The 11,834-nt window shown below is 48.0% G+C and overlaps 1 protein-coding gene across 1 annotated transcript; it reads right to left on the minus strand.

The window, feature by feature from the left end:
* Positions 1 to 412: 412 nt before the first annotated feature.
* On the minus strand, positions 413 to 6,471 carry LOC136529287 (probable allantoate deiminase). Its single transcript, XM_066522369.1, has 12 exons — positions 6,261 to 6,471; positions 6,064 to 6,152; positions 5,275 to 5,378; positions 5,115 to 5,199; positions 4,888 to 5,004; positions 2,805 to 2,914; positions 2,614 to 2,719; positions 2,421 to 2,507; positions 1,307 to 1,546; positions 1,081 to 1,206; positions 794 to 964; positions 413 to 697 (listed from the first exon to the last, which is right to left on the minus strand). The coding sequence occupies exons 1-12, from the start codon at positions 6,373 to 6,375 to the stop codon at positions 521 to 523; spliced, it is 1,527 nt and encodes a 508-aa protein (XP_066378466.1). The 5' UTR covers positions 6,376 to 6,471; the 3' UTR covers positions 413 to 520.
* Positions 6,472 to 11,834: the final 5,363 nt, after the last annotated feature.

The following is an 11,834-nucleotide window of genomic DNA, read 5'->3' on the forward strand; positions in this document are numbered from 1 at the left end:
ATACCTCGGCTAGCCCGCGCAGCAGCGCGGGGGTTCCAGCTAGTGTTAATACTATTTGTAAACCTATTCAGGTTTGTAATTGATTAAATCTTGGAAAAAAAAATAAGATGTACGTACAGTTTTTGTAACGGAAGAGTAAGGTGTAAAGGCCGCGCCTCAGCTCCCATGGTAGGGTACTAGGGGCACGCGGGCCTAGCTGCTCTCCTCCAGTCAGCCCAATTCTGTTGCGTGTACCGGGTCTTGGGCCGCGGCTCCCTCTTTCCCACGTCCCAGACTACCAGAGCGCGAGCTCCAGACGCCAGACAGCCAGTTTGTCCATTTACGCCTCACACGGTCACACCTCTCCCACTTCCTATGCTACGCTACGCTACGGAGTACGGACCTACTCCGCGAAACCCGTGCACGTCTCGACGAAGAGAAGTGTTTTTTATTCCTCAATACAAATGTAACAACAGTCTATGTACAGTTGCAGGCTACAGGCCTACTACACCGCCGAAAGAATCGCCACCGGCCGTCACCATCACGACACTGCCACCGCGTTCTGCCCGGCCTCCAGTTCTTCTTCCGACACCGCCAGAACGTTCTGGTCGATGAAGTTGAACAGCGCGAGCCCCGCGGCCCACACGTCGTCGTCCATCACCCACTCCTCCGGCGAGTGGCTGATGCCGCCGCGGCACCGCACGAACAGCATCCCGATCTGCGACCACACACACAATCCGGAGCGTCAGCATGCCGCGCTGAGCTTCACTCTACAGCGCACTAGTCACCAACCGATTATTCGTCTTCTTCTTACCTTGGTGAGCCTGGCCATCGCCATCGCGTCGTGCCCCGCGCCGCTCATCAGCACGGGCGTCTCGCCGGCCGCCCCCACGGTGCGCCCCGGCATCGCCGACACGGTCGACCGCGCCGCGCGCTTCAGCTGGGACGTTAGCTCCGGGTCACAGTGCGTCGCCGCCGCCGAGTGCTGGTGCCAAACGATACAAAGGTCAGAGTACCTCAATTCGGTATCACAAAATCTACACCGGCAGATATCATGAACCATCATGACACGAAGAATGCTGATTCAGTACTCCGTCTCACCTTATGCTCGACTTTGCAATCGACCAGTCTGTCGTCGCATTTCTGGAGAACCAGCCTCGAGAAGCTCGTGACGATAGTCTCCCTCACTTGGTCGTCCATCGCGCGGATGTCCACCGTGAACTTCACCTGTCGCGGGAACGGCTCCAAGGTTCAGTTCAGCTGACTGATCTGAGCCACCGGTTCATCAGCAGGGCCAAGAGAAGAATCATGCATGGCAAAAGCTTACCTGGCCCGGAATCACGTTGCTCGCGCTTGGCCACGTATTCAGCTCGCCGACGGTGCACACCAGGCCGGCCAGGGATTCCTCGGTGAAGCAGCTGCACTCCTCGTCGTAGGTCAGCAACTTGTTGGGCTCTTTGCAGAGGCGCTCCAGAGTCACAACAAGCTCTGCGGCTGCAACCATCGGATCACGGCGCAATTTCATTGGAACTGTGCCAGCATGCCCTTGCGAACCATCTACTATTACCTGGAAAAACAAAAACAAAGCGCTGTAACTACTTTCCTTTTCACTTGAAAGTTGGTATATAGCTATATATAGGGGACTTGGAAGCAACCCAGAATTGGCAATCACAGTTGTCGCAAGCAGCTTGAATATTTAAATGTCAATGTTAAACTGAACAATCTTGGTGACAACAATGCCTGTCTTCCTGAACATTAACTCCCCATTCGGCTTACCCTATAATTCGGCTTATTCGGCTTCTTTTTTTCAGTCGGAACAGTATTTTTCTCTCACAACAATTCAGCCGAAACCGTGTTTTCAGCCAATTTCAGCCAAGCGAACGGGGCATTTATTGAATGAGATGGATGTTGACTAATACCCCAGGTGTTTCTCTGATTGATTGTTTATCCATTACATGTATACTTGGTGACAGCAATGCCTGTCTTCCTGAACATTAACTAAGACTGGTTCTTGCATCAAAGATGACACATGACATAGGTGTACCATTTATTGAATGAGATGCATGTTGACTACCCCAGGTGTTTCTCTGATTGATTGTTTATCCATTACATGCATACTTGATTAACTTATATTGACCACTCATACTCTTTTCTAAGAGAACACTCATAACTTTTATCTAAAAAAAGAGAACACTCCTAACTATCTTAAATTATTTGATTGCTTACCTGTTGACTGCTGTACTGTCAATTTATGGTTATCTAATATAGTTGGTACTTCTTTTTTCTCAGACACATATAGTTGGCTCTGATACTGATTGTTTTTTAAGGAAAAAAATGACCATAAGCTAGGGAGCCATGCAGCTAGACCATATTTTAGTTTTTTGGTTGATGTAGTTCTTGAATAGCATTTACTTTCACAAGAATAACGAACTCTGATGCACCTTTAATCGTGTCTGTCCTGCAATTCCTTTTACAACACCAAGTGGATAACGAAGGGCTTCCAGGACAGGGCCTTGCTCCAGGTGTACCTACAATTTTAAAAATTATAAGTATTGTTTTCTGTTTTTTTTATGAAAGTATTGTTTTCTGTATTACCAGGGGACTACATGAAAAAGGCATACAAAGACTTCATACCTCGACATAACTCCCCACAGACTCTGGGTTGTACTTGGCTTGACTAATAGCAGTAGAGGTAGCCTCAAAAGAATTCATTTTCAGAACATCTTGTACTGTAGTACCACTGATGAAAGTCAATACAACAAATGAACTGCATCAGAGACAGTTCTGTAAAATAGTTTGGTTGGTTTACACGAAAAAGACAACACCTCTTGTCTGATACTTGTAAAATTGATTCAGGTAGTGTACCAGCTACAGCAGCGCTTCCCAGAAAAGTTGTCTGGAATCTGACGCCCTCCTCATCGCTGAATGCAATGACCTAAGCTTCAACAGCGAAAAATGAGTGCTAGGCTCCGCCATGATGATATTTCCAGATGACGATAATGCAAACTAACTAATGCTGTTTCATAATTTGATATACCCTTCAAGCCATTGTAGCTTAAAGCATTGAATCCACACAGTGAAGAATAAATGATGATTTGATTCAAACCAAAACATGCTGACCTTGATCTATTGATGATGTCAATGCATTTGTTTTGTGTGACTCAAATGCATGACACCACCTGACAGCTTGTGCTTTTTGATTATCAGGATTGCCAAAATAACAAAAGATGAGCCGTGCATAGAAATCTTTTCAAGATCAGTGGGAGGTACGTCGAACTGGTTAAAGACACATTATAAAACTAGATTCCTCCTGATTTCTATATAGTCTTTCCTGATTATATTCTGATAGTACTGTCGGTGTTTCGAGTTGCCACCAACAAGTAAATTTCTAATATTACGCGTCTGGCTCGGATGGTGTGCTAAGATGACACGAGGTTTATACTGGTTCGGATAGAATGTCCCTACGTCCAGTTCGTTGCTGCTGCTCGTGTTACTAGCACTGAAAGTTCGTACTAGGGGTTACAAACGGGCGAGAAAGTGACAGGTCCCAGGTCTCTAATGGAAAGGGTGAACAGGTGCCGAGAGCTCGGTCGTTGCTCGGTGGTATATTCGGGGTTCGATGAGTTGATCGGATTCGAGTCTCCTGTGGCGTGTTGCGATGAGTCCCGATGTCCCCTAATGGGACGTCCTGCTTTCTCTTTTATAGGCCAAGGGAAAGCAGGGGTTACAGCGGAGGGAAAAGAGGAGAATCAGAAGAAGAAGAAGTCCCCCAAGATCGTCGGGTTCTTCTTCTCTTCTATACGGGTCCTGCCGACCCTGTAGCCGTCAACAGGGGCAGCTTCACGTCGCGGCCCTGTCCGTCACTGGCGCCATGTGCAGGCGTCGTCTGCCGGTCATGGCGCTCCACTCCGTCCTAGCGGACGTTACGGGGGTTAGGCAGAACAATACTGGTACGCCCGACGCTGTTTCTGACACGAACCCCCAGGTATGGCCCGTCGTGGGTTGTGGGCTACATCGAGGCGTGCCAGTCTCTTCCCTGGCGTCAGAGCTTTGACCCAGGCCTATACGCTTGAACTTGGAGTGGCTGGCGACGGTATGGATCTCCGTCGGGCGAGGCGGAGTCCGCAGCCTTAGGGTCGGGCGAGGCGGAGTCCTCCCCCAGAGGCCGGGCGAGGTGGAGCGCAGATCCAGGGGTCGGGCGAGACGGAGCGTAGACCCAAGGGTCGGACGAGACGAAGCTCGCGGCCTCTGGGTCGGGCGAGGCGGAGTCCTCCCCCAGAGGCCGGACGAGGCGGAACTAGCCCTTAGAGGTCGGGCGAGGCGGAGCCCGCAGCCTCGGTGTCGGGCGATGCGGAGCGCAGACCCAAGGGTCGGGCGAGGCGGAGTCCTCCCCCAGAGGCCGGGCGAGGCGGAGCCCGTAGCCTCGGGGTCGAGCGAGGCGGAGTCCTCCCCCAAGGGTCGGACGAGGCGGAGCGCAGACCCAAGGGTCGGTTGGAGCTGTAGTCGTGCTCTTGACTGTTCAGATGTATCAATGTTGATGGTTATTAGCTCCTCATCTTTGGATACCCTCCCCAACAAGTACCTTGCAACTTAGCTATCCAATCAGCATATCGAAGTATAATATATAATTAATTGAGTAAAATATAATAGCCCTACACCTGCTAGTGACAATAAAACAATGTGAAATATTCCGATCAAACATCTAAAAGAGTAGATAGACACAAGACACAAACAAGATCAATGTAGAAGTGTCGGATCTACAGGACGCATGTGGCTCATACTGCCACTTGTAGAGAGTGAGAATAGTATAAGGCCATTCACAAGTTGTGGTGGAGCAAAGGAACACGTTAAGATATGATACGATAGTAACATCAGTACTATACTGGAAACACTAGAGAATTCTCTAACCTCCACTGGTCTCGTTAGCCTCTGGAGTTTCCCAGTAACTTTCAAAACCTTCAGTGCTGAGATTGCACAAATAATACCCAAAGATCCATCATACATCCCAGCATCAACGACAGTATCCTGTTTATGCAAAGGGAAAAAAAAGTATCAGTTAGTGGCTTATTGCCATATTGGGTTGCCATCAGAATACTGAAATAACAGAATAGTAATACAAAGGAAAATAGCCTCACCATATGAGATCCAATCAATAAGGCCTCTTTGGTAGAATTTGTCAGCTCAAATCGACCGTGAATATTCCCCATTTGATCAACCCACCTTCACGTTGAACAGAGATGGGTAAGTTAGTCAAGAGCAAAGGGTGAGAAAACAACTGCAAGCAAAAACACGTACGTCGTAAGTCCAGCATCTTTCATCCAGCTGATGATGACAGCAGTGGCTCTGATAGAAGCTGGACTCAGAAACGTCCTTTCAAGGTAGCCCTCCCCATCAGATATCTGGTTCGAATCAACGCCGTGTCAAAGACTTGCAGGCGCACAGCTCAAATGTTAAACTTGATAACCAAAGAACAAGTTGGAAGAAAACGGGCCAAATCCTCGAAACCATAAATCGCTCGCATCGGGTAATTGAGAATTCAGGTAAGCAACGTGAACATTTAGCCACCTCTATGGCGTAACCGCGTAAGGAACTAAGGTTATCTATCCCAGAAATCAAGGCAGGGATATAATATAGAATCAGAACCCAGTAAAAAGATGAACACTTGATGGAACTTAATTCGTTACAAGATGAAATACTCATCTTCTCCTGAGGGAAAAAGCAAGTTAAGCATCATCAGCTAATGCTCCCGTTCTTATTAAGTGATATTTACTGTTCCTGTGGTGCAGAATCTTAGGATTCAGAAAAAAAGGCTAAGAGAGGTGCAATCTGGAGCAGAGCTCCCCGAATTAAAATCTTGAGTATTTTGGCCGCAGAAATCTTAATACTGTATTTGCGTGTGTGAGAACATGCAGCCGCTAAACAGAACTTGACTGAACTGCGTCTTATCCGGTTTTCCAAGTAACAAACGGCCCAAAACAACCTAACAAGATTCCGCATCCCGAGCTGGAAAAGCGGATCGCGAGAAGGTGAATATTCGAGGAGCTAGCCAGGAACGAACGAATCGATGGATTGGAGGGGCCTGACCTTGCCCAGCTCCTTGAGCCTCAGCACGGTCTCGTCCCTGAGAATCTCCCGGTACAGGCCGTCTCCTCCTCCCAGCTCCGGCAGCCCATCTAATCAGTTTTTGGCAAAAACCCACCGGTGAGGAAACTCAGCTCCAGAAAAACCGTAAAAGATAACGAAGGAATCGGGCAGGGGCGACGGAATGATGAAGCACCCACCGGCGGTGGCCGCGACTGGAAGCGAGGTGAGGAGGGCGGCGATGGAGGCGAGGAGGATGTGGAGGGGAGACGGGCGGTGGCGCTGGCGCAGGGGGCGGGAGGAGGAAGGAGCCATTGAATTGAGCCGCGCCGACCGACCGACCGAGGATGTGTGGCGCAGGGGGCTGGTGGCTGGCTGGCTCCTTCCTTCTCCTGCCCACAGGCCACAGCAGTTGTGGACGAGCCGCAAGCTGGATGCTTTTATAAGTGCGCCTGCTTTGGCTGTTGTTGGCTCCTCTGGGCGCCTGACTGTGGGCTCAGTCGCTCACGGTACACATTTTGTGCTAAAACTTTTCTTTTTATGTTAATTGTGCTAACTTGATTCACTGTCGTCATCGCTGCCACCACAATGTACTCCCTCAGTCCCATAACGAGATTTAACTCATAGTTATCTTTTTCTACTTTCTCTACATTCGAGGTGCAACGATTACATCATAGAGCAACTTTTTATTAGGGTATATATATCTAATTTCTCATTAATATTGATCTCTTTGTAGCTTCACTAAAACACTAGAAGTGCACTTATTTTGAGACGTGCGCCAACGCCCCGCTCCTGCTTCCATCCGCGCCATGACTGGGGAAGGAGGAGGCCGCCATAGATGAATTCGTCAAAAAAAAGAAAAGAGCTATCCAAACACCACTTGAGCATGTTTGGATGAGATTCTAAATTCTAGATTTTAGAGATAAAAATAATCTCCGATGTTTCTCGGATCCTGTACATGGGTGTTAGAATCCTCTAGGATCCTAGGGAGTTTGGATGAGATTCTAGGATTTTAATATATTTTTTCTGTTCGAATTCTTAAAATCCACGTGGACCACAACGCTACCAAAAGTACTGTCATAATAACAGGCGCGGCAGTGCGGCACTCCTGCCATTGTGTCATCTGATAACAGGCGCGGTACCCTCCTACCCGGTGCCGTGTGTGTCATCTGATGTTGGCGTCCCATTTGGCAAAGCAAGGCAGCCCGTTGGTCACACGGCCCGTCGTCGTCGCCCCGTCGGGTCCTCTTTGGATACGGGCAGGCAGGCAGGCAGGCAGGCAGGTGCAGTGCATGCATGCGCACTCACGGGGCAAGACAAGAAAAAGCAAGGATCATGCACGTCGCAAGTACGGAAAGGCGTCGGGGCCGGCAGAGAATCTGATGGTTTAAAAACACACACACACGGCTCCCGTACCAAACTCTCTCGGCTCTGCTCGCCGACGAGGAATCTGGAATCCAGCGAGGAGCGAACCACCAAGCAGCCCGCGCAACGAGGTGGCTGGGCCCAGGCCGTCGCTAACCGGCTGACGGGTGGGGCCGGTAGGATGGCGCGAAGCAAGAGCCCGCCACTGCACTGCAGTGCCTGCTGACACTGACGTGCGACGGGCATGGACGTGTTGGAGTTGGATTCCGCCGCTGCTGGTATTGCGCTCTGACGTCTTCCTGCGGCCAAAGTTGAGAGCTCACGTCACGGTCCGGGACCGTGACGCCACACGGCATGCACTGCTTGCACTTGTCACTTGCATGCACGCCTGTTTGATTCCTGGCCAGATACCACCGGCGCTAGCTCTACGCGTGACAACAGACGTGAGCGATCGAGAAAGGGAGGAGGCTGTTTCTCTACGTTTTTTCTCTCTTTTTTTCACGTGGCACTATGCATGCCGTGGCCACACACCTGACCGAATTTTTTATAATTTAGCCCTTTTTCGAAAGTTTCTCAAGACCCTTGGCGAAAAGAATTCAGAAATTAGATCCTTAGCTCGATGCCATTGATACCGGCGCCGAGCTCTTGGACACAGTCGATGACCTGCCAGGAGGCTCGGCGCCAGAGTGATTGGCGCCGAGCTCGGAAATATCTAACGAGCCTGCGCCTTTCCTCTCTTCTTCCTCTCGCGCCCTAGCCCCGCCGACGCCGCCGCTAGAGCGATGAGCTCGCTAAGTCTGCCAGTGTCGTCCTCAGCCTCCTACGCCTGCGTGCCCGCCTCTGCTAGAGCAATGATCTCACTCAGTCTGGCAGTGTCGTCCTCATCCCTGTCTCCCTCATCAGACAACACAATCGGTGATTGAACGGTGCGACCAGCTCGCGATATATGGTCATCTAACTTCTCCTCATACCTTACACGAGCCACCTCTGCGGCATGTTCCCTGCTGCAACCAATCCCTTCATGTATAAAATGCAATCAGTTAGCAACGCGATTATATTACATTTAAAAACAGGCAACGAAAAAAAGGTTTTCAAACACTCGCTGGCACATAATGTAGCAACATGCTCGTTCAAGACCTGCATCTGTAGCCTCATTCTTTGTCCTCTCCTCCTCTAACGTCATCCGCCTCTCCAATCCCCATTTGTTAAGCCCAACATCGATCGGGTTACCAATACCGCGCTATCTAGCAAACTCACGTATCTTTTCTTTGTGATGTTTAACGAATAGGTTGACGTAGTCAGGTCCATATCCCCTCTTCCGTGCAATTAGTTGCCTCTTCTTCAGTTCATCCAAGAACTTAGCTTGACCATCATAACATTCCCAACTACATTTCCTAGTGCTCTGTTCAAAAGAAATATTATATCATATATGTCTTAGCAAAACAAACAAAATACGATTTCATGTTTACCAGAAAAATAATGAACATCATCATACTCAATCATATGGCCGCAATAATGGCATATTTCAAGCTCCAAATGGACTAGGCCATAGTTGGATTTTACACCACATTCGCACATGATAGGAGGTGCTTTGTAGATTACCCTTTCTTTCTTCTTTTCCTTAACCCTCCGCGGTTCTTCCGGCCATTGGTTCTTAGGACCATACAACCACTTCTTGAAACGACACTTCGCCATTGAAAACACATAAATAATGTGACATTAGTACATGAACACATATAGCTCAAGATTTCAACACATACACTTTGCACTTACTTCATGCTTGTTTGGACACACAAACTCAAACGTATTCTCAGGGTTTATCATAGCTCGATCTTCACAATCGCACAGAGGAGGTTCCTCGAGTCGTCTAACTGCGGCTAGGTGCTTCTCCTTAGCCGTCATTGGCGGAGGGTTAGGGGGATGGAACCCACCGCTTGAAGTGCTCATGTGGATGTCTCCCTCTAAACCAATCGTCGAAAAAGAGGCAACTAGGCTCAAACTTGTCTGCACCATCGATCCACTGAAAGAAAAGCACCTCTCATGGTCCTACACAACGAGATTCCAACAAAATATTAGTAGCATACTTACACAAATAAAGAAAAAGGATAGTGCAAAACAATTTCTTACATTAAACCAACTACATGTATAGAAGCAACGCGCCGCTGTGTTCGGATGTTTCGATTGAAAAACATGGGCCGGGAAACCACAGTCACAGTTAGGGACAGGGAGGTCAGGAGGGACGGGGGCATCTTTGCTAGACGTGTCGGGGTATAATTCTCGAGGACGACCCCGTTTTCGCCAAAACTCCTTCCGAAACATTTCTTGCATCTAACAAAACGGATGTAATATAATAAACATAAATCAAAACATCACAAATAAATATCAATGAGAACCATAACTACAATACAACCAATTTCGTTCTAAGAACTAAAAGCAGTTAACATTAAACCCTAAACCTAGTGTTTCTCATTTGATCCACAATAATGAACCCATAACATAACTACATGCGCCTAGGTTTGGTAGCTTTTTTCACGCCTTGGAATCAACCTACGGTTGTATAATACATATATTGAGGGATACAATGAAACCCTAAGTGATGACGATTCTTAGGTTCAAAAATCTGAGTAATATATACCGAATCGATGCGAAAAAAACAAGGAGGGGAGCGAGGATACCTTGCTCTCGAAGATCTACGGATCAAATCAAGGTTTTCAAGGTCCAATATGTCGATTCGTGAGGTAGGGTGAAGTGGGGAGAGAAAAACCAGAGAGGGAGGAGAAAGAAGAGGAAGAACGCTCGGGCAAGAAGGTTGGGCCGGGGTTAAATGCAGGGAGCTCGGCGCCGAGCTCGGCGCCAGTCACTCTGGCGCCGAGCCCCCTGGCAGGTCATGGACCGTGCCCAGGAGCTCGGCGCCAAAGACGCTGGCGCCGAGCTCGGCGCCAGCATCAATGGGCGCTGAGCTAAGGGTCCATTTCCTGAATTCTTTCCGCCAGAGGTCTATTTGTGAGAAACTTTCAAAAAAGGGAGTCAAATTATAAAAAATTCGGCACACCTTATCGGGACTGACACTGAAGACACGTGGATTGATTAGGCGCTCCACTAAGTAGGAGTACACTAACTAAAGTAGGAGTATCACCGGTCACTGATAATCAGATTCGTGATTAGTTTACCTGTCTCTGCAGTCTGTTGATCGCCCGGCCGGGCCCCCTGATCCTGCTCAGTGCCGGTCCTGTGTTTTATGGGGCCTGAAGCGGCGCACACAATCATCAGGGCCCCATAATACAGCCATCTTAATAATAAATAATACTATATGATTATATATTAAATGTTACAAATAAATACTTAAAATATATAAGCAATATTTTATAAAATAATTTATTTGTGCTCAGGATCATTCGAAGTCTTGTTTGATGTTGCATATAAATAGACATGTTTAATTTAGGACAAAAGAAAAACGATTTACTGATTCTATTTCAAATTATAAGAATTTTTTGTTTTAGATTCATAGCCTTTGCTACGCACCTAGATATATGGTATGTTTAGAAAACATCTTATAATTTGAGACGGAGGCAAGCAAACGCTAGACGAGTTGGTCTGGCTGTGCGCTTTGCACCCTGTCGGCCAGAGTTTGAACCCCATCGGGGGCGGATTTGTTGGCCGAAGGAGACGCAATCTATTTGCGCGTTGAAAAAAAATCCTCTCGTCTGTCCTACGTCAAAGCACAGGTCTAAGGCCGGTTCAGTCTCACGGAAGCTGCGGTGCCGTTGTGTATGGGTAGGGCAGAGGTTCAGGGGGTTTTCTCGACCTGCGTGAGAAGATCTTTTTCTAAAGCACGATGCCAGGTCTTTTTCTAAAGTACGATGCCTGGGGATGTCTTATCCTCGCGGGTCGAGTTTTTTTAATTTGGGACGGAGGAAGTACAGTTTACATTGCAACTGAGAAAGTACATATTAAATCACCTTAAAATTCCTTTTAATATTTATTTATGCAAAATTATCATCGATCTAATAATAAACACTTGAACTTTAACATTCATTATTTATGCAAAGTTGATCATCCATTTAGCACAACAGGAGGAACGAGCGATTCAGGATGGCCATTGGATCCAGAAATCTGGAGAGGAGGATGTGCGGGCATGCAAGATTCCAAGACTGCACCAGCGCGTGTTCTACTTTTTTTTGAGCAAAGCGTCAGCGTTCTACTGACTGGTTAGCTGCTGCTCAAAGCTCTACTACGTCCAACACACGGCTGCTGGGGCCCTTTGGCCGCCCCCTGCTAATAATGCATGTTCTGTGGGCACGTACGCGCGTCACCGCTAGAATAGGATCCGGTTAAAGAATGTGACGAGAGAGAGATATGATACTCGAGTAGGTATGTTGCATATTTAGTATATAGTTTCGGCTCGCGTA

Source organism: Miscanthus floridulus, chromosome 19 (assembly GCF_019320115.1).
Source record: "Miscanthus floridulus cultivar M001 chromosome 19, ASM1932011v1, whole genome shotgun sequence".
In the NCBI taxonomy this organism is placed as follows: Eukaryota; Viridiplantae; Streptophyta; class Magnoliopsida; order Poales; family Poaceae; genus Miscanthus; species Miscanthus floridulus.

Bases quoted from the DNA above. Each gene is read 5' to 3' on its own strand.
- LOC136529287 (XM_066522369.1), bottom strand. From the start codon at position 6,375: ATGGCTCCTTCCTCCTCCCGCCCCCTGCGCCAGCGCCACCGCCCGTCT. The intron at 6,153-6,260 runs GTGGGTGCTTCA...AAAACTGATTAG, and splicing joins TCCAGTCGCGGCCACCGCCG to ATGGGCTGCCGGAGCTGGGA. The intron at 698-793 runs GTAAGAAGAAGA...GTGTGGTCGCAG, and splicing joins CGATGGCCAGGCTCACCAAG to ATCGGGATGCTGTTCGTGCG.